Source organism: Petaurus breviceps, unplaced genomic scaffold (genome assembly GCF_028583685.1).
Source record: "Petaurus breviceps papuanus isolate PSGF00001 unplaced genomic scaffold, PetGlider_PUasm1.0 90925, whole genome shotgun sequence".
In the NCBI taxonomy this organism is placed as follows: Eukaryota; Metazoa; Chordata; class Mammalia; order Diprotodontia; family Petauridae; genus Petaurus; species Petaurus breviceps.
Window position 1 is genome coordinate 734478 of NW_027187380.1, and position 26640 is coordinate 761117.

The window sequence follows — 26640 nt, forward strand, 5'->3', positions numbered from 1 at the left end:
ATCTATCTATCTATCTATCTATCCATCCATCTATCTATCTATCTATCTATTTTGTTTAGTCATTTTTCAGTCATGTGTGACTCTTTGTGAACTCATTTGGGGCTTTCTTAGCAAAGCTACTAGACTGGTTTGGCATTTTCTTCTCTTTATAGATGAGGAACTGAAGCAAACAGGGTTAAGTGACTTGCCCAGGGTTATGCAACTAGTTAATGTCTGAGGTCAGATTTTAACTCACAAAGGTGAATTTTCCTGACTCCAGGCCCAGTACTACTAGGGATATAGTTAAAACAATTCCAAAACTGTTCTGTCAGGCCTGAAAGTCACAGAATGACCTGTGATGGCACAACATGCTCTCAGGTGTAATTTCATCCCAAGTAAAGTTCATAAATATTTTATTTAAAAATGACCAATTTATGCACCCCAACTCTGTTTCTCTTTTCTTTTTTTTTTCCTTTGAGGCAATTGGGGTTAAATGACTTACCCAGGGTCACACAGTTAGTAAGTGTCTGAGGCTGCATTTGAACTCAGGTCTGCCTGACTCCAGGGCTGGTGCTCTGTACACTGAGGCACAGTGCAACTGCACTCCCAGGACTTTATGTGTTTCAAGGGGCCTCTTGCCCTTGATTAAATTCATATCTTGCACAAAGGGGAGAAGTACCCCTTTTTTCATATAGCATTTTTTTTCTAACAACTTGCAACTATTTTGGTCTCTTTTTTACAAAATTAATAATAACAAAAATAAAAATCTCTTTCTGGGGATCAAACACAGAAAATTAATGCATAAGAAGGAACAGGAGCTTCATTAAAACCAGAAATGCCCTTTTTAAAATTATCAAGGTAGTTTAATGTCTAAGATGGCAGGGACTGTATAACAGTAGGACAAGAGTCACTGAAAGTTGACAGCATTCACTCCTTCTACAAAACAAAGAACCAATAAACTAACTTAGAAACATCTCTGGAGACCCGTAGCTGCTGTGCTGGATGTAGTGGAATGGACCTGTTGCAAAAGGACTATGCCAGTAGATTCAGCTTCTAAAGCAGCATTCTTTACTGCCTCTCTGTAAATTAATTATGTATCTCTCTCATAGTCTCAGCCCCTTCTTTTTAGCCACTGGCTTTTAGCAAAGTCTCAATTAGGTAGCCTAGAACCAACATGTAAGTAGCATGCACCCCAACTCCCAACTGCCCTCTGCCATTCACTAGCACCCTATTTCAGCCCTATTGCCTATTCTATCCTAGTTATCTGTAGGGTGATTCTTCTAAGTGGGCCAGGCAGGAGGCCCAGTTAACCTCAGTGCTTTCTCAATGGTCACCAACGTATGTCTCCACCTACCTGAGAGTATGGATTCCTCTCCTATCCTTCCCTCTTTTTGTTTTGACTAGCAGCATGGGGGTACCCATGATCCTGTTCATGAGGCTATAGCAGGATGACTGTTAGCACAGGTTCTTAGATCTACTTTACTAGGAAAGATAACTGTTGAAGGGGTCAACAATCTTTTTAAATTGCATTTGCTAGTTTAGGGGAAAAATAAGTACCCTGAATTTCAGAGAAAATGCAAACAGAGAAATAAAGACCAACAGATTCAGACTGCCTGAATCAACTACACACTTTACATACATCCCTGGATTGAGAGAGTCTTTACATCTGAGTAGTTGGGGAGCTCTGAACATGCAGTCACTCAGAATCTCAACTAGGGAATCACAAGATCCTTCTCATTAGTGAGCCCCCAAAGCAAAATACCAACTCAGAGTATGTATACACTTCTCAGAGCCATAAGGCATCAAGACCCTTGTGATTCACTGCCTAATTAGAAATTACAAAAAGGTATGAAAGCCTTCCTACAAGCAAGCCTCCCCTAAGCAAGCTTTCCTTAATGGGCTCCACATGAGGCCTATTAATGGGCAGTGAAGATCTTATATCCCATTAACATTACAGAGACCAAGTACTGACCATGGAGATTCTAATTTCAAGAATCATGGGAACATGGAAACATGAGCCACATCATAGTAGCAAAAATAATTTTGTTAGGGGCGGCCAGGTAGCACAGCAAGTAAGAGCACTGGCCCCAGAGTCAGGATGACCTGGGATCGAATCCAGGCTCAGACACTTAGCACCCACCCAGAAATAACTGGCCGTGTAACCTTGAGCAAGTTACTTAACCCAGATTGCTTTTAAAAATAATAATAATTTTGTTAAAGGCATTAAAGATAGAGAGGATGGAGCCAAGATGGTGGAGAAAAGGCAGTGACTTGCTTGAGCTCTTCCCAAACCCCTCCAAACACCTTTAAATAATGCCATAAAACAATTCCTGGAGCAACAGAACCCACAAAAGAATTGAGGGAAATAATTTTCCAGTCAAAGACAACTTAGAAGGTCAGCAGGAAAGGTCTGTCACACCTAGGTAAGAGTGGAACACAGTTCAGTGCAGGCTGCACTAGTGCAGACCAGACCCCAGCAAACCAGGTGCAGACCCTGGGAGTCAGCAGTGGCAGCAGCTGCTTCCGGAGCTCTCACCCCACAGATGGTAAGGGGGTCAAACAACTGATCATACGGAGATTACAGGGGTCTCTTTGCTAGCACCAAAGAAGGACTCTGTTGCTCTACCTATACTTGGATCTGGGTGGCAATCCCAGGGTGAGAAAGAGCATTAACACACCAGAGCTTGTGACCACAATGGAGAAAGGACCTTTGTCACAGTTTCAGGGCAGAAAAAAGTGCATGTGGTCACTCATAGACCAGAGCACAGGCCAGAAGAGTAGTAAATATACTTCTCTTTAGATTATACCAACTTGGAAGAACTAAATTTACAGGTCCCTAGAAGTATCTTTGAAAACAGCTGCACAAAACCCCTGAAGCTTGGGACAATGCACCCTCCACCCTGGAAGCAGAGCCCTACTTTTAAAAAGCAGTTAAAAGTCAAGAAATAGCCTATGAAAATGAGCAAACAACAGAAAAAAAATTCTGAACAAAAATAGCTATTATGGTGATAAAGAAGATCAAAACACACACTCAGAAGAAGACAACAAAGTCAAAGCTCCTGTATCCAAAACTTCCAAGAAAAATGTCAGTTGGTCTCAGGCCATAGAAGAACTCAAAAGGGATTTTGAAGATCAAGTAAGAGAGGTAGAGGAAAAATTGGGAAAAGAAATGAGAGTGATGCATGAAAATAATGAAAAATGAGTTAACAGCTTGGTAAAGGACACACACACACACACACACACACACACAAATACAGAAGAAAATAACACCTTAAAAACAGACTAGACCAGATGGCAAAAGAGATTAAAAAAGCCAATGAGGAAAAGAATGCCTTAAAAAGCAGAATTGGATCAAATGGGAAAAGAGGCACAATAATTCACTGAAGAAAAAGCTCCTTAAAAAGTAGAATTGGCTAAGTAGAAAAAGAGGTGGAAAAGCTCACTGAAGAAAATAATTCCTTAAAAATTAGAATAGAGCAAATGGAAACTAATGACTTTATGATAAATAAACAATAAAACAAAAGCAAAAGAATGAAAAAATAGAAGACAATTTGAAATATCACTGGAAAAACAACTGACCTGGAAAATAGATCCAGGAGAGGTAATTTTAAAATTACTGGACTACTTGAAAGTCATGAGCAAAAAAAGAGCCCAGACATCATCATTCTTTTTTCCTTAATAATGCTTTATTTTTTTTTCAATTACATATAAAGATAGTTTTCAACATTCATTCTGGTTTTTTTTTTCTTTTTGGAGGGCAATTGGGATTAAGTGACTTGCCCAAGGTCACACGGCTAGTTTTTGTGTTAAGTGTCTGAGGCTGGATTTGAACTCAGGTCCTCCTGACTCCAGGACAGGTGCTCTATTCACTGCACCACCTAGCTGCCCCTCAACATTCATTTTTTTTTTAAGCAAGCGGGGTTAAGTAACTTGCTCAAGGTTACACGGCCAGTTATTTCTGGGTGTGGTGCTAAGTGTCTGAGCCTGGATTTGATCCCCAGGTCATCCCAACACTGGGGCTGGTGCTCTTACTCGCTGTGCTACCTGGCCGCCCCTTCAACATTCGTTTTTATAAAATTTTGAGTTTCAAATTTTTCTCATTCACTCACTCTCCTCCCCCATCTCCAAGATAGCAAGCAAACTGGTATAGGTTATACATATACAATCATGTTAAAAATATTTCCACATTAGTCACATTGTGAAAGAAGAATCAGAACAAAAGGGAAAAACCATGAGAAAGAAAAAACAAAAAAAGTGAAAAATCTGCACTCAGATGGTTTCTCTTATTTTGCCTTTTTTTTGGAGGGGGGAGGGCAGGGCAATTGGGGTTAAATGACTTGCCCAAGGTCACACAGCTAATGACTGTTAAGTATCTGAGGCCAGATTTGAACTCAGGTCTTCCTCACTCCAGGGCCATGGATCTATTCACTGTGCCACCTAGCTGCCCTTAGACTCTTTCTTTAGTTAATTCTTTCTCTGGATGTGATTAGATTTTCTATAGAGTCTTTTGAAATTATCTTGGATCATTGTATTGCTGAAAAGATTAAACAATGTTGCTATTACTATGTACAGTGTTCTGGTTCTGCTCATTTCAGTCAGCACCAGTTCATGTAAGTCTTTCTAGGTTTTTCTAAAATCCATCTGCTCATCATTTCTTAGGGTACAATAGTATTCTATTACATTCATATGCCGCAATTTGTTCAGCCATTCCCCAACTGATGAGCATTCCCTCAATTTCCAATTATCTTCCACCACAAAAAAGAGCTGCTATAAAATTTTTTGCAAATGTGGGTTCTTTTCCCTTTTTTTATGATCTCTTAGGGATACAGACCTAGTAGTGGTAGTGCTGGATCAAAGAAAATGCACAGTTTTATAGACCTTTGGGCATCATTCCAAATTGTTCTCCAGAATAATTGGAACTTCCCTGATATTCTAGAATCAGGGGGTATAAAAAAAGAATCTACCCATCCCCTCCTGAAAGAGAACCCTAAATAAAAGCTTACAGGAATATTATAGTCAAATCCCAGAGCTCCCAAGTCAAGGCAAACATACTGCAAGCAGCCATAAAGGAACAATTCAGATATTGTGGAGCCACAGTCAGGAAAACACAAGATGTAGCAGCTTCTACATTAAATGGTCAGAGGACTTGAAATATGATATTCCAAAGAGCAAAGGAGCTAGGATTACAATCAAGAATCACCCACCCAGCAAAACTGAATATAATCCTTCAGGGGAAAAATAAATATTCAATGAAATAGAAGACTTTCAAGCATTCTTGATAAAAAGAACAGAGCTAAACAGAACATGTGACTTACAGAACTCAAGAGAAGCATAAAAAGACAAACAGGAAAGAGAAAGGGACTTAATAAGGTTAAATTGTTTACATTCCTACATGGGAATATATTGTAATTCATAAGAACTTTGTCATTATTAAGGTGGTTAGACAGAGGGCACAGGTGTAAGTTGAATATGAAGGAATGATATTTAAAAAAAATAAAATTAAGAGGCAAGAGAGGAATGTATTGGGAAAAAGGGAAAGGGAGAAGTAGAATGGGGTAAATTATCTCACATATTTTCTCCTTGACCTAGTAACTCTGGAATTTGACTATAATATTCCTGGGAGTGTTCCTTTTGGGTTCTCTTTCAGGAGATCATTGGTGGCTTCTTTCAATTTCTATTTTACCCTCTGGCTCTAGAATATCAGGGCAGTTTTCCCTGATAATTTCATGAAAGATGATGTCTAGGCTCTTTTTCTGATCATAGACCTCAGATAGTTCAAACATTTTAAAATCATCTCTCCTGGATCTATTTTCCAGTCCAGTTGTTTTTCCAATGAGATATTTTACATTGTCTTTTATTTTTTTTTCATTCTTTTGGTTTTGTTTATAATTTCTTGGTTTCTCATAGAGTCATTAGCTTCCATTTGCTCCATTCTAATTTTTAAGGAATTATTTTTTTCAGGGAGCTATTGGACCTCTTTTTCCATTTGGTTGATATTGCTTTTTAAGGTGTTCTTCTCCTCATTGGCTTTTTGGACCTCTTTTGTCATTTGGTCTGGTGTATTTTTTAAGCTATTATTTTCTTCAATTTTTGGGGGGGGTCTCCTTTGGCAAGCTGTTTCTTTTTCATGATTTTCTTGCATCACTATCATTTCTCTTCCCAATTTTTGCTCTGCTTCTCGTGCTTGATTTTCAGAGGTTTTGTGCAGCTGCTTTCAGAGGTACTTCAAGGGACCTTTAAGTTTTCAGTTCTTCTAAGGTGGTATGATCTGAGAAGTGTTTACTCCTCTCCTGGCCTGTACTCTAGTCAGTGAGTGACCACAAGCACTTTTTTCTGCCCTGAAACTGTGAGGAGGACCCCTTCTCCACTGCTGCCACAAGCTCTGCTATGCTACTGCTTCTTCCCACCTTAGAACTGTCACCCAGCACTATAACCCAGATTCAGATATGGGCAAAACAAAAGAATCTGCCTCGGTGTCAGAAAAGAGACCCCTCTAGTCTCCTTCTGATCCCTTCACAGTCTGTGGGCTGAGAACTCTAGAAGCAGCCACTGCTGCTGTAGCTGTTGCCAGCCCCCACCCTGGGGCTGTACTGTGCTCCTCTCTCATCCAGGTCTGACAGACCTTTCCTACTAACCTTCTAAACTGTTTTTAGTGTTTGTGTGTTGAGAAGTTTGGAAACTGCTTCGGCTGGCAGTGATTGAGTCCCTGAGGTCTATTCTAGGTTTGCTGGGGCCCAGTTCTCTTGGGCTGGAAATTTGTTTCACTGTCTTTTTGTGGGTTCTGCTGCTCTAGAATTTGTTTAGAGTCATTTTTATAGGTATTTGGAAGGGTTTGGGGGAGACCTCAAGGGAGTCCCTACTTTTACTCCACCTATTACTCAGCATCCTTTTTCTTTTGCTAAAAAAGGTACCCTTTCCACCTGATCTTACCCAAAACTGCTTTGTAAGGCTGACCTAGCTCATCTTACCCAAACTCTCTGGGTCATGTAGGTCAAGAGGAGAGACTATTCATCTATTTACCCATCTATCTACTTATCTATCTATCTGTCTGACTATATGTTATCTATGGAATTGTGAGACATATAATCGTCTCCTACTGAAGGGGATCCCGTGCCATATTCTTGGGTGGACTTATATGTCTGTAACCTTAGCTGGCTTATTCATGCAGTGGCTAGGAAGAACACTAAAAATTATTGCCCCTCTTCTCACAGAAGGGTGAGTCCCTGATAACATCACTGTGAAGTAGCTGGCTGTATGGGGAGGTCCCCTCATCGTGAGTTTGATCTGGTAGAAGCTTACCGATTGAGTCCATAGCCATACTTTTTCCATGAGTTCTTTTTCTGGGAACTAATTCAGATCTTGCACAACAGGTCTCAAACAATGCTTTACTGCTTGGGTGTTACTCAAGACTTGCTGGGTTTAGGCAGAAGTCAGAACATGTTTCAAACTGAGCAAAACCTTTGGTTCTACCTTTCTTTATATAAATGAACTCTTCTATGAATTCCCTGTTTGCTACAGGGTTCACTCAATGTTCCTTTCTCACTTTCTTCTTGATATTTTGCAAGGATAGTAATGGATCACACAAATTGAGCACTGGTTACCTCTTGCTTCCATCACATAACCAGTCCATCTTCTTTTTTGAATTATATATTACTTTGATGGAAATCTTTAGTTCTTCTTCACAGTTTTATGTTTGCTGTGTGTTATTGTTTGAGCTCATCTCCCTTGCCCTCTGATATTAATTTCTAATTCTTCAGAGACTGTCATGTTCTATGATTTGCAGCCATTTAACAACTTAGGTAGAATTTTAATATTTAAAAGACTAACCTTCATTTTTGGAAGAAATTTGGACTCATTTAATCATTTATATATGGAGTAATCAACTAAAGCAGTAGATGGAAACCTGGGTCTGAAGTCAGGAAGACCAGAGTTCACATTTGGCCTCAGACACTTATTAGCTATGTGACCCTAGACTAGTCATTTAACATCTGCTGGCCTCAGTTTTCTTGATGGTAAAATGGGGATAATAATAGTATCTCCCTCACAGGGTTCTCCTGAGGATCTAATAATATTTGTAAAGCATCCAGCACAGTACTTGGTATAGATTAGGCCTTATTAATAAATACTTGTTATTTTCTGTTGCTTTTCCTTTTGTATCTTAGGTATTCAGTTTCCCAAAGGCAATCCAGCTTATTCTCCTTTCTTTATTTAATTTTGGGCCAAATTTGTTATCCTTTTGCACTATCTGCCAATATACATATACTATGGACAAGTTCCATAGATGTTCATCTAATTTTATGTCATAATCTGGATAAAGGGCATTCTTTCTCCACTTGATTTCCCTGACAGGATGGTTAGACTGAGCTCTTTTGAGTGGTTATAGATTACTTCAAGAGATTCTGTCATGTTCCCAATCTTGGTTCAACTGGTATTATGTAATCTGTGAACAGGAGACTATGGGGTACTTCAGCATTCACTGAAAATTCTTCAGCTGGGAGCTCTATACTTGATCTTCTCTGTGACAATGGGGATACCTCAGGAAAATATATCTCCTTGTTTTATGCTTGGCCTGATAATGTTAATCAGAGATTGTTGAACAAGGTCATTTCTGTTATTAGATTTTTCAGTGAATTTTAAATAATATTGATGTATGGGTGGGAGATACTTATTTGGAATAGATCGTTCATGCTGGTATTTTGTTCTAAGAAATCAACTTGGAGTATTGTTGGGTACAGCCTACCTGTTCCCTTTTAATACTTTATCAAGGATATCCTTAATATGTTGTGTGAGGGGCAGGTAGGTGGCACAGTGAATGGAGCACTGGCCCTGGAGTCAGGATGACCTGAGTTCAAATCCAGCCTCAGACACTTAACACAAAAACTAGCCATGTGACCTTGGTCAAGTCACTTAACGACAACTGCCCTCCAAAAAAAAAGCAAAAAAAATCTTTAATAAATATATTGTGTGAATTAGTCTCATACAAATTTTAATTAGGTGGAAAGAAAACAAAAATATAGGTTCAGTTTTTTATTTCTCTTGTTTGCCCTTTCACCTCATCCCCCCACTTTTTTTTTTGGTATCATTTGTTTTTTATAATGCCTTTTTATCTTTCTCTCTTTCAGACAAATTGAGAATCCCTCAAAGATCTCACAATTATCCTCCAGTACAGATATGCTCCATATACACTTTTTATCCAACTACTATTTAAATTTTAGTTCTCTTTAGTGTCATTCTATCTATTTGATAAGCACACCTGGGACTTAAGAATCAAAGTAGGGGGTCATTTCCATTTTTCTTCTGCTTAATTCTTCTATTCATTTTCATCCCTAAATGATTTTATGATCACTTTGATTAGCTGGGTCTTTCCCCAAGATTTCTTTGAATTAGTTTTACCTTTCACTACTTCTATAAATTGATATTGCTCAAAATCTTTAATCATCATTATCACCTTCCATTGTTGCCATATCTCCCTGCTTCAATGACTAGAGGGGCTTTTAGAGTCTTATAACAATTCATTTTCATAAGTTAATCTTTAAAAAAACATTTCTTACTCCCACCCCCCTCAACATTTCTTGATTGAATTAATCAGAAATGTGTATGAATAGGGCCTGGCCATCTTGAATGAATCAGAACCATTGTGTGAGAGACTTGTTCATACTCAAAGAAGTTTTATAAAATAGAGTCATTATCTCAGAACTAGGAAGAGATTCTGAAGGTTTGGAAATGGAGAGAAAAGGAATAGGGTCATCTTGAGCTGAACCAGAAAGAACCAAAACCTAGAGGTAATGGGCAAAAGTAGAAAGCAAAAATAAAATTGAACTGTGGCAGAGAAGGGAAATTATCAGGGAAAGTCATTGGCCTAATTGACATTTTGGAACAGAAGACTCAGGGTGATGGCCAGGAAATTCTTGGAAAAGGTTTGTTCTTTTCCCATTTTCCCCCTCCCACTTCCTGTCTGCCCCCAAACATTGTAATATAATCTGCTGCTGTGTTTCCTAAACTTTTAAAGTAACTTGAGTTTTACCTCAACACAAAGCCAGAAGATACACAAATGCAAATTAAGGTAGAGAACCACACCTCTACCTAAATATTGGGAATTTTCCTAATTTGGAGCTTAGAACAAATAAGATAGTACTTCTAAATTTTCAACTAAGATAAATTTCCTAAAACGACAAAGGGGTGGGGGGGCAGGGGAAGAGAGTCACATAGACTTCAGGTGCCATTATGCTGCCTCTAGGCTTAAAACAATCTAACAATTATAACAGGGTGTTACATAGCTATATTTTATTTTCATATCACCTTCATTTTCAAAGATTCCTCTCTCCCCTCTCCTACTAATTTTATAAGCATCCAGTACTGAGACTCTGTTGCATAATAAAGATTAAGAATTAACATTATAACAGTCTCCCTTCAAATCTGTCTCCCTTAAATGAAAGACTTAACTATTTTAGGGAATGATAATTTCTGAGATAAAATCCGACAGAACCAATAAATTAACAAATAATTTAATTGTTTATCAATTGGTGAACAAACTAAGGTAACTGGTCTGTCAAACTAAATGAGGATGTCTTTTTTGTTACCAAATCAAGAGAAGTGTATCCCTTTTGAGGGGTATTTCTCCCTTTTGTTTGTTGACTAGACTGAAAAAAGGAATGGTTAGTTTTCTGGAAAAAACAAACATATATTCCCTAAAGATGTACATATATCTCTTTATTACATTGATCTCTTTATTAAGTATTTCTAGAAATCTGAACTGAAACTAGGTTCTTTTGTTTGATGGTTACTGTGAAATTTCATTTGTTTCACTGCTGTGATAAATGTGAGTTGGAAGCTATAAGAAGAAGATGGTTCTATCTGAGGTAGTAGAAGAAATCCTACGAAGCAGAAACTCTCTCTAAGGTTTGTACATTGATAAAAATGTTTCTGATAGAACTGGCTAAAATTCAAGAGTAGATTCCCTTCTCTCCCTCCCAATACCAGTAAGTCATCCCTCCTAATGAGGAATTAAAAAAGAAGAAGGGGTCAAGGAACCAGTTCAATAAAACCATTATTGGTTAAAATTTTGTATAAAATTATTTTAGTCTGGGAATAAGTACCTTCATGACTCATAGTCCATTTTCATCATCAACGATTTGTTTAATTAGGTTAAGATGAAATTGTTTTAATTGTTCCATTTATTTTTTTTCATTTTTTATTCTGAATTTAAGCTTTGTACTAATATTGATCTTGATGAGGGGGGCAATAGATTATAAACCAGAGTCCCTGAGTTTGGAGTCTGGAAGGAATTCACTAGGCCCAAGCAATCTTAAAATCAGGATTGTAAAAGTTTATTGTTAAGCTTTACAGTGGGCAAGGGTTCTTAGGGAACCTGAAAACTTAAAGAAGTCATAGGTATAGTTTTTAAGGAGTTATGACAGTAAATCAGATGTCAATTATGCTAGGTGAGTAAGGGTGGGATTAGGGAGGAGTTAAGGAGTGGTCAGTGCTTAAAGGAACATGCACTTTTAATATCAACTTTGAAGGCATATTGCCCATAATTCACTGGGAAATAGCCCAAGGCGGGGCTACCTGGAGCTGTGGTTTTAGGCTTGAAACGTCATTAAGTCAGCTAGGGGTCAGGGCTGACTGAGAAATGCCTAGTCTGCTACCCATCAGTGTCATGTTTGACAAGATGGATGTTGGGAACCGAGGCTAACAGAGACTTAGTATGTGTATAATTGGCTAAGGAGTTAACCTATAGATAGTGCATTGAAGGATTCATAGATGCAGCAGGCCATTATACTAAGAGGAGATAACATTTGCCTAAGCTAAAATGTTTATAGATGGTTTAGTGAAGGATTCATAGGTGTAGCTTGCTATTGTTCCAAGCAGAAATAAACAATTCATGAATTGTTGCTGGGCAGAGTGCTGGCAGGGGGAAGGGGCAGAGTTAATGCTCTGAGACTGGTGGGGGGAAATGTGATCTTATAGACTGGTTTTACAAATTAATTTTACAAACTGATGTTGCAAACTGATATTACAGACTGATGTTACAAACATAGATCCCAAGCACCCCATCAGTCTTTGCTCTAATAAGGCAGGTATCTGACTATAAACAGGCAGCTGATTAAGTAATTATTCTTAAATTAGTGCTTCTGAGTCACATGAGCAATAAGATGGCAAACCAGACATTTTTTCTGAACCCCCATGACTTCTCAAACCTCTGTAAAATAGAAATTATGTGCCAAAAATAAAGCAATATCTCCAAGGTCTAGGTCATTCAGAATCCCAAAGAAAATTTAAAATAAACTTTAAACTCAAGAATTGATGCCCAATGACCCTGAGCTTACTCAGCACCCTTCCCCCACCTCCCATACTAGTGCAAGGCTGCACTAGCAAACCCAAGGCTTACATCAAAACCCATTCTTACACCCTGGTCTTCCCTCTTTCTTTCCAGTGCTGTGAAGACCTGGGGATCCAGACTGCAGAAATTCACTCAGAACTCAGCAGCTACCTGGGCTGCAGCTCTTCACAGACAAATGCCTGTTGTGGGCTACAGCCTAGAAACAGTAGTGCTACAAAGCTCTGAATTCTGATGCTTAGACAGAGTATTGAAGACCTGAGGGAGTGGCCCAGGTCACCAGAGTTGGACACCATGCATGTGAGAGCTATGCCACCAAACCTGAAGGAAAGAGCATAGCATCTAAGTCAACAAGGGCAGAGACTTGTGAATTGCCCAGTGTAGGAAGAGGCTCAGAAGCTCTGAGATCCATTCTCTGAGGAAACCACAATCAGAGGAGAGGGAGACAGGAAGCTAGTGATAAGGAAAATAAGGGGAGGAAGGGGAGGACAGTGAAAGTACCAAAGATTTTGGGAAGAAAAGAGCTCAAAGACCTTGAACAGAAAGAGATAAATCAACAGGAAAACTAGTAACAACAGAAGGAAATATGATTAAGGCATCTATTGAAATGACCATGGCCTCATATACTAAGCCCCTGTATGTAACAAGTTTGGAAAATTACTGAATTCTTCCTGAACTCATACGTGCTTAGCCAGGAGCCCCTCTCTTGTGAGAAACAGACATGGCCATACTTCCTGATAAGATGTCAGAATGATCCTGGACATCTGGGTCCCACAATAAATCAGGGTAAGGATTATACAACTGTCCAGACCAAGGCCTGGCTACAACGGATGTGCTTATCTACCATTGTCAGACTAACTTTACTTCCCACAAGACTAACTTTATTTCCCACACCTATTTTTGCGGTTTTTGACTTTAAATATTCCCCCTTTCCCAATGGTTGGGGCAGCTCTCCCAAGGTTTCCTTGGGAGACTGTCGCTGGCCAGCTCAATAAAATGATGCTCAGAACTATTGGCTTGCCTTGGGTCATTTCTCTCGGCCTGTCTATTTCACTATGAATAAATGTTGCAAAATAAAGGAAAATGATACAACATTTAAGACAAAGGATCCTAGAATGTTAAAAGAATATGGAACAACAACATGCTGTTTCCTGAGTGGTTTAAAAGAGGAATTAAAATTTTGAGCACAGAATTTATGTCTTGCACAACAGATAATGTTGGGAAAAAATGAACAGAATAGAAAACTTGAACCTGCAATGGTAACCTTCACCAAAAGAGAGAACGAAAAATAGGGAATGCAAATACACAGAAGTGAAGGACAATCTAGAAGAGAAGCAACAAATAAGAACATTAAAAGAATATATGCTCTCTATGCAAGCAACACATACTGAACAAGACAAGATGAGCAGAGACCACCTAAGGATCATGGGTTTCCCAAAAGAACACAACAGGCAAAAAAAAAAAAAACCCTTAACCCATAATAAAGGAAATAATAGAAGAAAACTGCCCAAAACTTCTAGACATAGAAAATGGAATTCCAAATGAACGAATTCACAGAACACCTCCAGAAAAAAAACCCAAGGCTTAAAACTGTATTTTAATTTAACAATTCAATTCCAAAATAACACGTTCTGCAGGACGTTAAGAGAAAGATTTTCAAATACAAAGGAAAGGACATTTGAATTACACAAGACTCTTCTGCATACACTAGAAAAAGGAGAGGAGAATAAAATAATATGTTCCAAAGAGCAGTGGAGTTCAGGATGCAGCTGAGTGGGGCCTATCCTGCAAATCTGAGCTTAACCATACCGGACAAAGAATGGACATTCGATAATAGTTTGAAATATTTTTTAGAAAGAAAACCAGAACTAAAGAGATTATTTGCTTCTCAAACACCCCAAATAATAGAAATACAGGTGGACAGAATAAAGGTAGCAGGTAATGACAGCAACAACAGAATGAGAACAGAAAGACCAGTAAGAGACTTCTTTCAAAATGTACACAAGGAGATGGGATGAAAGCAGAAATCTGAGAGACATAAAAGTAAAGAGACAGTCAGGGGGCATGATGGATACAACCTGGCAACACCTTGCCTACAGGTGGGTGGGACTCTCAAATTAGTAATGATTTATTGTTCACTTGTTTTTCAGTCGAGATTGACTCCGTGACCCCATTTGAAGTTTTGTTGGCAAAGATACTGGAGTGGTTTGCCATTTCCTTCTTCAGTTCATTTTACAGATGAGGGAAAATAGGATTAAGTGACTTGCCTAGGATCACACAACTAGAAAAGCCAGATTTGAATTCAGGAAGATGAATATTCCTGACTCTAGGCCTGATAGTCTATAAATTATGCCACCTAGCTGCCCCTTGAGTTGCTTCCTTTTTATTAAAATAAAATTTATCTCATTTTTGTGATGGTATTTGTTGTTTGCCACGAGAAAGTTTTTCTAATTCTGTTTTTGCACAAAGTATTCAGTGTAAATAGGCATGTAGGTACAAGTTTCTGGACCCTGTCATTCCTTATTCCTGGTTCACATTTTCTAACACTTTGTTTTTTACCATCCTTACATATCCCCATCTTTGCAGTAGAGTTAGCAAGCATCAAAGTAGATGCTGATTTAACTTGTTGATTCAACTCTTATTCAGGTCTTCTAATCTCAATCTCTTCAACTTTTACATTGGAAGTTGGTGCATAAACTGCAATTATTTTACTGGTGGTCTTTCTGCAAATTCTTGTAGTGAACATTGATCTATAAAATGAACAAATATCCCATGAAATGATGTTCCTTATTGTCAATGACAACATGATAAAAGCCAATTGTGCTGACTTCTTTAGTTGCTTCTCCAAGTAGAATCTTTTGATTTAGCAGCAACTTCCCCCATTCTTTTAGTTTCATTTATAGCAAGAACTGAAAAATTGGGATGATTTAATTCCTTCAATAGGATTCCTAGGTAGTCACAGGACAAAGATCTCCTTTAGAATATCAGCAGCTAAGTTAAAGTTTTTTTTTTAAAAAAAGGTCAAAAACAGCCTAATTCTTAGCATTGTCTGCCATCATTATTGTACAAACAGGTACTGTTGACACATCTAGGTGGCTTAGTGGATAGAGAGCCCAGCCTGGAATCAGGAAGACCTAAGTTTAAATCCAGCCTCAGACGCTGGCTGTGTGACCCTAGGCAAATTACTTAACCCTGTTTGCCTCAGTTCAGTTGATCCTTGGACAAGGATCTCATTTATAATATCAGCAGTTGTAAAGCCAAGCACAAGGCGCTTTCCAGAGGACTGCTGCTGTGAATATCTCTAAGTTTCTGATCATATAGTATAGTGAACTCTCTATTTATTCAGCAGTAAACTAAAGCAAAACATTCACAGAAACCAAAGTACAGCACTAGCATTCGCAATGATATAACATAACAATTTATCACTAAAGTGGCCACATAGCTTTCACTTTAAAGTGGCCACACAGTTTTTAAACAAAAGATATTATTCAGTAAGTCCTTAATGGATTCATCCTTATGGAGCAAGGAACAAGCCTCCTTAAGGGACACAAAGTACAAAGGTCAAAGTTCTCCACCCCTAGTTACATTGTCTTAATCTCTCAGTCAAGAAGTTTTCTTCTTTGATTGGAGATTAGTTTCCAATCATCCTTAACTCAATCATCCTTAAGAGGTACAAGGTACAGAGCACAAAATTCTCCCACCCCTAGGCCACAGTAAATCATGATCTTCTTGGTCAGCACTAAGTACCCAAAGAAAGGTTTTCTTTTGTTTGTTTGTTTGGGCTTATTTTATATTATTTTATTTCCCTCAGGAATTCTTTTTTTGTTGTTTTTTATTTTTTAGTTTACATCACTCATTTCCACAAAATTTTGAGTTATGAATTTTCTCCCCATTTTTCCCCTACACACCACCCCAAAACTGTGATCCCACTGAATATTCCCTCCCCCAATCTGCTCTCTCCTATGTCTTCCCCCATCCCCTCTCCAACTTTCCATTAGGGCATGGTGGATCTCTATGCCCCAGTGTCTGTATATCTTATTTCCCAGTTACATGTAAAATAATAATAATAATATATATTTAAACATTTCATTTTAAACCTTTGAATTCTAGATTCTTTCCCTACCTCCCTTATCACCCACCCTTAACTGGGAAGATAAGCAATTCAATATAGGTTCTACACGTGTAGCTATGCAAAACATTTCCATAGTGGATATATTGTGAAAGACTGATTATATTTCCCTACATCCCATCCCTCCCCCCCCACTTCTTCTATTCTCTACTTTGATCCTGTCCCTTTTCAAATGTGGGTTGTTCCAACTTCCCTCCCCCCCAGCCTGCCCTCCCTTCTATCATTCCCCCTTCATCCCCTTCCCCCCTACTCTCCTGTAGGGTACCTATTTATATATGACATACCCTATTTAATGTGTGTGTCATTCCCTCCCTAAGCCAAATTCATTGAGAATAAGGTTGACTCATTCCCTTTTGCCTTCCTGTTCTTCCCCTCCATTGTAACCATTTTCCTTTTAACTCTTTTATATGAGATAGTTTACCCCAATCTGTCTCCCCCCCTCTCCTCTCATTATATTTCTCTCTCACCTCTTAATTTCACCTTTTAAGTATCATCCCTTCCTGTAAAATTGGTACTGTTCCCTCTATTTGTGTATACCTGTAAACATATAGACACACATTCACATATGTATTCATACACCCATATACCCTCCTATATAGACATATATATGTATTCTATTTCCTTCAACTATTCTCATACTGAGAAAAATTTCATAAGTTACAATTATCATTTTTCCATGTAGGGATATAAATAGTTCAACTTTGATAAGTTCCTTATGATTTCTTTTCCCTGTTTACCTTCTCATGCTTCTCTTGCTTCTTGTTTCTCGATGTCAAGGTTTCTATTCAACTCTGATTTTTTCAGCAAGAATGCTTTAAAGTCCTCTATTCCATTGAATGACCATATTTTCCCCTGAAAGATGATACTCAGTTTTGATGGGTAGGTGATCCTTGGTTTTAATCCCAGCAACTTTGACCTCTGGAATATCATATTCCAAGCCCTTTGCTCCCTCAACGTGGAAGCTGCCAGGTCCTGAGTTATCCTGATTGTGTTTCCACAATGTTGAAACTGTTTCTTCCTTGCTGCTTGTAATATTTCCTCCTTGATCTGGGAACTCTGGAACCTGGCTATAATATTCCTAGGAGTTTTCTTTTTGGGATCTTTTTCAGGAGGTGATTGGTGGATTCTTTCAACCTCTATTTTGCCCTCTGGTTCTAAAGCATCAGGGCAATTTTTTTTGAGGATTTCTTGAAGGATGATTTCTAGGTTCTTTTTTTGATCATGGCTTTCCAGTAGTCCAATAATTTTTAAATTATCTCTCCTGGATCTATTTTCCAGGTCAGTGGTTTTTCCAATGAGATATTTCACATTTACTTCTATTTTTTCATTTGTTTGGATCTGTTTAATAGTATCTTGATTTCTCATAAAGTCACTAGCTCCCATTTGCTCCAATCTAATTCTGAAGGAATGATTCTCTTTAGTGAGCTTTTGAGATTCTTTTTCCATCTGGCAAATTCGGCTTTTTAAGGCATTCTTGTCCTCTTTGGCTTTCTGAGTCTCTTTTGCCATTTAAGTTAGCCTATTTTTTAAGGTGTTATTTTCTTCAGTCAGGTTGTTGACTCTCATTTTATAATTTTCTTGCATCATTCCCATTTCTCTTCCCAATTTTTCCTCCACTTCTCTTATTTGGTTTTCAAAATCCTTCTTAAGCTCCTCTATGGCCTATAAGCAGCTTATTCTTTTCTTGGAAGCTTCTGGTGCAGGAGTTCTTACTTCACTGTCTTCCTCCTGTTCCATGTCCCAATCCTTTGTGTCCCCCAAAAAGGAATCCAGAGTCAGATCACTATGCTTGCCTTGCTTCCCTCGTTTGCTCATGTTGCCATTCAATTACTTGACTTTTGAGCTTTTTGCCACAGTAGAACTCTGCTACCAGAAGGGGAAGCTTTGTCCCAATTGCTGGGGTTTTCACAGCTGCTGGAGCTCTTAGTTGGGTGCCTTCTCTGAAGCCTCCACACACTCTGGCAAACTGGTCATGTACTCCAGGACCTCCACCTTAGACTGCAATCCAGATCCAAGCAGGTTAAAGGAAAATTGATTACCCCTCAGACTGGTTGCTTGGTCCCCGTACAATCTGTAGATCAGGAGCTATGAAGCAGCCACATGGCAGCAGTTGCATGGCTGCAGTGCATCAGCCACTTCTCCTTCCAGGGGATAAAGCCCTGACTGCACTCCCAAACTCCTGGTTCACAAAGTCCACACTGCATTGACCTCTCACTTTGTCCTTAGCATCTATGGGTTGATAATTCTGGAAACTACCACAGCTGCTGGTGATCTAAAGTCCCTTCAGCAGGTGGTGGTTGTGGCCACCCTGAGGCTAAAACCTTCTGCATGCATGGGGCTGGGCTTGGCTCCCAACACACTGCACTGGCTCCTTAGCTCCTCTGTGTCATTTTGTGGGTTCTGTAGCTCCAAAGTTTGTTCAGTCACCTTTTACATGAATTGGAGGAGGTGGAAGTGGGAGCCCGAGGAAGTCCTGTTTCTACCCCGCCATCTTGACTCTACCCTCTGGAGAGGTCTTTTTATCTTGACTTGAGGCTGGCTCCCAAATTCCATGGTTCCTCTTCCATGGGTCTAGCTCCTTCCTGAATCTACTCAACTGTCACCTGGATTTACAGGTAGGCAGCTCTCAGTTCTTTGTCCAGTTCCATATTGAAACTCACAGTATCCACCTGAAGTCCTTCAAAGTTTATGTTTCTGGGAAGAGAAAGCTTAACAAAGACAAAACAACACTTATACACATTGCCAGCACCATCATCAATTCACTTTCTGCCTGTGAAACCACTACAGACCCACAAACAAGGTCTGAGAACTAAACACAAATTGTCGATATAGTCCCAGGACCTCTGAAACCCTCCTCCAGGACTTTTGCAAACAGACAACAAGAAAATCTTCTTTCAGAGCTTCCAGTAAGGTCCCAGGGCTTCTGTACAAAGTATCACAAACAAAAACCAACACAGACAGAAGAGACAGAGTGCTGCCACAACAAGTGTTCCCTTTTCAATTCTCTCTCTCCCAGTTTGTGCTCAGCTTTTTATTTGGTCATTAGCTCCTCCCTGTTCTGCCCACCTCTTATGTCCTTATTATTCTTGTCTTTGGCAAGTCCCTCTCACTGTGGGTTTCACAAGTTCTGTTTCTTAACAAAGACTTGATATAATCATGGGCAAGGCTCAAAAGAAACTTGAACTGAAACAAGGTACTAAATAATCAAATAGCTGAAACAAGGTGCTAAGTACTTCTTTGTTTTCCATTACCTAAGTTAAAAGTTTATTTTTAAAAGATTTCTAAAGCAGCCCATTCTTAGCATTTTCCACCACCATTACTGTAGAAGCAGAAGCAAGCCACACAAAACTGGGAGCCATTTTGTATTTTTCTTGGCTTTGTGGGTTGCCTTGAAAAGAAAATCTATCATCAAAAGACCTCTGGTGATGAGCTCTATGCTTGACTAGGCAAGTCCTTGAAAAACAGATTCAGTCTGCTGCTAGGACTATACCTGAAGCTTTTGTTCTATTGGCATTGAAAGGGTTACTTTAGGTCATGATGAGATAAAAGAACTGGATGTGGTGAAGGATAATCATACATTACTTTATAAATAAAAGCTAGATTCCATACTCTTTGCTGACAAAGCTAAATGATCTTATTTTTATAACATTAACAGAATGCTCACAATTCTTGGGAAGACATATACTTTGAAGTTCAAAGCATGAAGTTCAATATTGATTCAGTAACATATGCCTTGGCTCAGTTTGGTAATAATATTACTTTCCAAATATCTGGTATTATGGTATCAATGGATCTGTGATTTCCTTGATAAGGGTTGTCCCTCCAAAAATAAAGATTGCAACCCAACTATGCCTGTCAATCATCTGAGATTCTTGGCTCTCATATATCCAACAAAGCCCGAAGACTTCCTTTTCATTTTCTTCATATTGAATCAAGAACACTGGAGCATTTGGTCATCCTCTCTTCTCACTAGCACATAGGACCTTTTTATTTTCCCGTCATAATTTCTCTGATGATAGCCTTCTCATTGTATCTCCTCCATAATTCCTCATTTATAACATGTTGAAGCCTACTCATAGCCTTTAATTATTTAAAGTATTGAAGAATTGTTAACAATTGAAAAACTATATCTTCACCATCTCTCTATTTCTTTCTCTTTCCTGACAGCCTGTCATTCTCTTTCCTTAGAAAGTAAAAACAACTCAAGAGGCCAAATAGGAGAGTGTGTTACTGATCTATCACTAAGATGTGGGGTGTGTTTGTGTGTGTGTCTGTGTGATCTTAGAGAAGTGATTTAGCCTCTTATGAGCCAGTTTCCTCATCTGTAAAATGGGGGTAATAATCTTTGTTACTCCCTCCCTACAGAGAGAAGTAGGAACTTTTTAAAACTTTAAAGCCTTATGGAAATGTAAGTCATTAAATTATTAACAAAACTTTACAAAGTGGGGAGTTAGTCCTAAAGGTCTTCTATAGCTAGTGACTTGTGAGTTGGTCTTTTCAGTTTCAAGGTCTTTAAGGGATTAATTACATTTAAGTTGAAAGATCAGTCTATTTGATAAGATCCTTGACTCTCATAATCATGAAAGGTTTCATATTTACCAGTGCCCATGATCCATGTGCTGCCTGATTAAAGTATGAGGTGCCACAGTTCCATACTTGTCCACCTCAGGCATGTTCATATCATCAATGAAGTAAATAAGCTTTTTGGTGCCTGGGGGCCCATAGTTTCTCCCCGATTTCTTCTCCAGTGGTTTTTCAAGAACACCTGCCAAATTTGAAGCGTGTTAGCTTTTATTCAGTAGCTTCCTGGGCATAATTTTCTTATTGATGCCAAAAATAAGATGTAGGTTTTGGGATTTTTTGTTTTTGTTTTTTTACCTTGTAACATGGCAGAAGTGGTATAGAAATTGAAGGGAACAGACTGTATCACATAGTCATCGGTGTTCAGACTGCCAAGCTTGTCACCCATCAGGACTGACTTGCCAGTGCCTGCATTGCCCACCAACATCACTGGCCACTTTTTGGCCATTAATAAATCCATAAAATACCGAATCCGGATGGTTTCTGTCGTGTGGACCAAGGAAGCCTACAGGTAAGGAGAGAATCCATGGAAACAAAGACACAGTTTAAAAGCAATGTGAAATCATTATCTATAGACAACTATAGAGAACTTGATAATAAAACTTCCATCTGCAAATTAAGGTGCAGAACCAAATGAAGAAATTAAAAAATATCCCAGGCTTTGATGGAAAGGTATTACTATTGCTAAAGTCACTGTGAGTAACTGAATACTTCTTAGAAGTAAGGGGAAAAAACACAATTTGTGTCTGATTTCCAGGTTTAGAGTTTTGGGGATGATACCTGCAATGGGATGTCGGGATCCAATTGGAATGGAGATACTTTATCTGTCCATGGCATGAATTTTTTACTCTCTGGGTCTATGTAGTAGTCAAAAATGGTTCCTTGGGAAGGAAATTTGATGGTCTTAAATTCATTCAACCACCATCTGCTGAATTCAACACGATAGTCCACAAGCTAGAAAAAAAAAACCCAGAAATTACCAGAAAATCCTATTTGAATTATAGACTTCAGAGCTAGAAGGGAAGTCAATGGAAGGTCATTTAGACCAATCTCATTTTTACAGATGAAGGCCCAAGAACTGAAGAGATTTGTCCATGGCCTCCTCACTAAAAACTGGCCTAATTAGGATCACTCATATGTTGGTTTCCCACAAACACAGGTGTGGTGCAGTGGAAACAGCACTGTATTTTGAGTCAGAAGGCCTGGGTTCAAATCTTTTTTTTTTTTTTAATAAAGAAATTGGGGTTAAGTAACTTGCTCAAGGTTACATGGCCAGTTATTTCTGGGTGTGGTGCTAAGTATCTGAGCCCGGGAGTCGATCTCCAGGTCTTCTCAACACTGGAGCCGGTGCTCTTACTTGCTGTGCTACCTGGCCGCCCCCTGGGTTCAAATCTTGACCCTCTAACTAGGTGACCCAAATACCTCTGAGTCTCAGTTTCCTCATTTGTAAAATGAGAGATGTGGTCTCATGGGTGTGCTGAAGTCAGTTCAATGGCTTTAGAGAGCAGATAGTTAAATGAGCAGACCTACAAATAAGGGCTTGCTTCTTGGTCTGTTAATTGTCAAAATTTAAGAAAGTGATGGAAAAAAATAATAATGCAGATTAAGCGTAAAAGCTGGAGGGTTTTTTGAGAGGTGATTGTTAAACATTTAATTAATCCCCTGTGGGGATTAGATGGACTCTAAGGTTGCTTCCAATTCTAATTCAATGATCCTGTGACCTAATTAAGCTGCTAACCGCCATACTAAGAAAGGTAATAAGGTAATAAAGTAACAAAAGTTCCTAGGTCATAATTTCTTGAAATGATTTTACCTGGTCCTGGAACATGGCTCCTCCAAAAGACCAGAAACATGCAAACACAAAATAGAGTTCATAGAGCTCCTTGGAGGAATCTGGAGGGGTATTTTTGGGGGTCAAAAGACATTCTAAGAGGTAGAGTATAGTCTGGATCACTGTGATTTCTGGAACTGGAGTGATCTTCTTAAATCCAAACCTTAGCTTGTCTAGGCATGTGGGGAGATATTTATCAAATAGGATCATCAAATTAGCTTTCTCAGACTGCACCTTGCGTTTTTCAATCCAGCTATTTACCACACTAGAAAAAAGAGGGAGAAGTTGGAAAATTTAAATGAAATAGAATCATCCCTAAATATCCATGATTAAAAGTTATCTCTATTCCAAGCTGGCTTCAGTCTTTCTTCCAACTCAGCTTGAAGCTAGTTGCCTAATTCAAGTCAACAAATGTCCATTTGTTTGTTGCCGACTATCTGAAAGGTGCTGTGTTTGGAGCAGGGGCAGCTAGGTAGTGCAGTGGATAGAGAGCCAGCCTGAAGCAAGAAACAATCAACTTCCTGAGTTCAAATATAGTCTCAGAAACTTATTAGCTGTGTGACCCTGGGCAAGTCACTCAACTGTGTTTACCTCAGTTCATCATCTGTAAAAAGGAACTGGAGAAGGAAATGATAAACTACTCTAGTGTCTTTACCAAGAAAACCCCAATTGGGGTCACAAAGAACACAACTGAACAATAACAACCCAAAAAGGTCTATGCTTGGCCCAAGGATACAAAGACTAAATAAATAATCCCTTCCCTTAAAGAGTTTATATTCTACTGCCCACACAGTTCCTGGTGTTCAGAGAATACAAATTTACCCTCACATTAACCTTAAGTGTAATTAGGAAGCCAAATTTAAAAGAGAATTTCTCAATAGTGTAATTAAAATTTAAATTTAAAATAGTTAAGCTACTGTGTTCTCTGGTAACTGAGAGGTTCTTGAACACGAACTCTTCTCTGTACATTAAAGTATAATGATATTTACAGAGTAGTATAAAAGAAAGAGTTTCATGAACTTTAAAGTAAGAAAGGAATAAGCATTTGTACAGTGCCTAATTTCTCATTTGATTCTCAAAAAAGCCCCTGTAAAGTAGGTTATTATCTTTGTTTACAGATGAGGAAAACTGAAGCAGACAGGGGTAAAAGGTCTTGGTCAGGGTCACACAACTAAGAAGAGTCTGGGACCACAGCTGAACTCTTGATTCCAATCCCAACATTCTATCCACTGTGCCACTGGAGCTACCCATGGAAACGTCAGTAGGTACTACTGTTGTGTGAAGGAAGTGTGAAGGAAGAGCAAGTCATACATCCATGCATTATACTTATGTTTAATCTTCTATTAATGACTATGTCTTGGTTAGGATCATTAGCATATGCAAACATGTTGCTGAATCTGAATCTAGTATGAAATGCAAGTTTTATAAAGTATAAAGGTGAAGGATGTATAATTTTATCAGTCTAAGATTTCCCCTTGGGAACCTTCTTCACAAGGTGGATTTTGTTGTTGAGTTGTTTCAACTCTTCATGACCCCATTTGGAGTTTTCTTGGCAAAGAAACTAGAGTAGTTTGCCATTTCTTTTCTAGCTCATTTTACAGATGAAGAATTGAGGCAAATAGGGTTAAATGACTGCTAGTTATGCGTCTGAGGCTGGATTTGAACTAACTTAAGGTAAGTCTTTCAAGACCAGCACTCTATTTACTATGCCACCTAGCTGCCACTAAGTAGATTATAACCAGGCTATGATTTGGGAGATAAGTGCTAGAGACTTCACTGGACACCAGAGACATTAAGTGACTTGACCAATGTCACACAACTTGTTAAAGGGGAGATTTGAACTCAGGTTTTTCTAACTCCAAGCCCAGTTCTCTATCCACTAATTTGACAACTGTCTTTACATGAAACTTATAAAATGCAACTATATCTTCAAGACTTATGCCCCTAGTCAAGGCATTAAGTCCTCACTTAAATTAATTTCCCTTGAGATAGAAGATTGAACAGAAGTACTGCCCAACAAGAATTCTATCCCTTTTGTACATTCACTAGGGCTTTTCCTGTACCTGGCTACAAGGCTTTCAGTCTTTCTCACCTCCTTGCTTTGCCAGCATGGATAAGAAAGGTAAAAACAAAATCAGAACTTACGGATTCCATCCTAGATCAGCAGGGTTGATGTAAAGTATTCCTGCTCTGGAAACTGTGGCTGGTGTGGCTGTTCTTAGGTGACTAATCTCAAATACTAGTCTCATGGTACGATTCAAGGGGATTCTCTCATTACTGGCTAAGGTCAGAACCTAGGATGAGAGGGGGAAAAACAGGTTTGTTTTCAAGAGAAAATGATACTCATGCCTCAAAATACTGAATATTTCAATAAATTTGTATAATCTGAGGAGTAAGAGGAAGTATGCAAAGTTACAATCTTTATGCCTTCAAATAAGTCCTCACAAAAACTATCTAATACAAATTCAAGCTCTCTTTTAAGGACCCCCATGAGAAGTTTTTTCCATACTACTTCCCTCCGCAACTTATCTCAGTGTCAAACTAGCCTCACTGTAAGGATATATTAATCCCAATATCTAACCTAAATTGCTCATGATGCTTTTTGTAGCCAATTTCCTCATCTGTCCTCACGGGATATAGAGAAATACTCATTGCCATGCTATGTGAACACCCTCCATACCTGAAATCATGCCTTTACCTCAGCAATAAGATCTCATAATTGGAATAAACCTGAAAGGTCAACTAATCCAAACTAGTGACCAATGTATGAATCCCTTCTGGAGAATTCCTAATAAGCCATCATATAGCCTTTACTTGTACATATTCATGATGGGAATGATTTGTGGTGGGAAACTCATTTCTGTTTTGGGACAGTTCTAGCTTCTGTTAAAAAGAAAATTCCTTTACTCAAGTTTTTGCCCTAATTTACAAGGCAAAACTCAGGGGGAAAGAGAATTAAAGAAAGGGGGTGGAGCACTACATCTCACTTCCTCCCTAATTATCTCTACATAATGTTTAATAGTTATAAATCTGTAAGAGGTGACTTGTTGAATAGCAGGTAATACAAAGCTGCAGAGTGGGGTGATACCTTCCCAACAGAGCCTCCTCCAACACTGATTGACAAACAGGGCTGGAAACAATGGGTCACTGAGTAAGCATCCCTTTTCTTTTTTCTTTTTGGAGGGGGGAAGGCAGGGCAGTTGGGGTTAAGTGACTTGCCCAAGGTCACAAGGCTAAAAAGTGTCAAGTATCTGAGTCCAGATTTGAACTCAGGTCCTCCTGACTCCAGGGCCAGCACTCTATTCACTGTGCCACCTAGCCACCCCTCAGTATCACTGTTAATACTTCTATGAAGTGTTCATAGTTCTGAGCCCAAATATGCCTCCCTGGAAATTTCCTACCCTCTGGAGATGCACAAAATAAGTCCAGCTCCTCTTCCATATGGAAGCCCTTAAAATACTTGAGGGGACCTCTCATGATCTCCCTCCCTAGGCTATCTTCTCTCCTCCCTGTTCCAGGTTAGACACCTCCAATTTCTTTGGCTCTTCCTAATATGACACGATTTCAAACTCTTCACCATTCTGCCTTCCCTCCTCTGGGTTCTCTAATTTGGTGATTAGCACTTAAAAACTGGTGCTCAGAACTGAATGCTCTAAATGTGGTCCAACCATTACAGTAGGATTGTCAACAACCTTGCTTGGGACACAACATCTATTAACACAATCTGAGACTAAATAAGCTTCCTCCCTCCCTCTCCTCCTCCTTCCCTCCCTCCTTCCC

General features: G+C 38.9%; 1 protein-coding gene across 1 annotated transcript in view; it reads right to left on the reverse strand.

Moving 5' to 3' along the window:
- DNAH17 (dynein axonemal heavy chain 17) overlaps positions 1-26640 on the reverse strand; it is a 280684-nt gene that overhangs the window by 121857 nt on the left and 132187 nt on the right. The window contains exons 43-47 of the mRNA XM_069076039.1: positions 25006-25154; positions 22843-23125; positions 21810-21983; positions 21327-21534; positions 21048-21213 (exon numbers count right to left, since the gene is read on the reverse strand). Of these exons, the coding sequence (XP_068932140.1) occupies positions 21048-21213; positions 21327-21534; positions 21810-21983; positions 22843-23125; positions 25006-25154 (980 nt within the window). The remainder of the gene's footprint in view (positions 1-21047; positions 21214-21326; positions 21535-21809; positions 21984-22842; positions 23126-25005; positions 25155-26640) is intronic.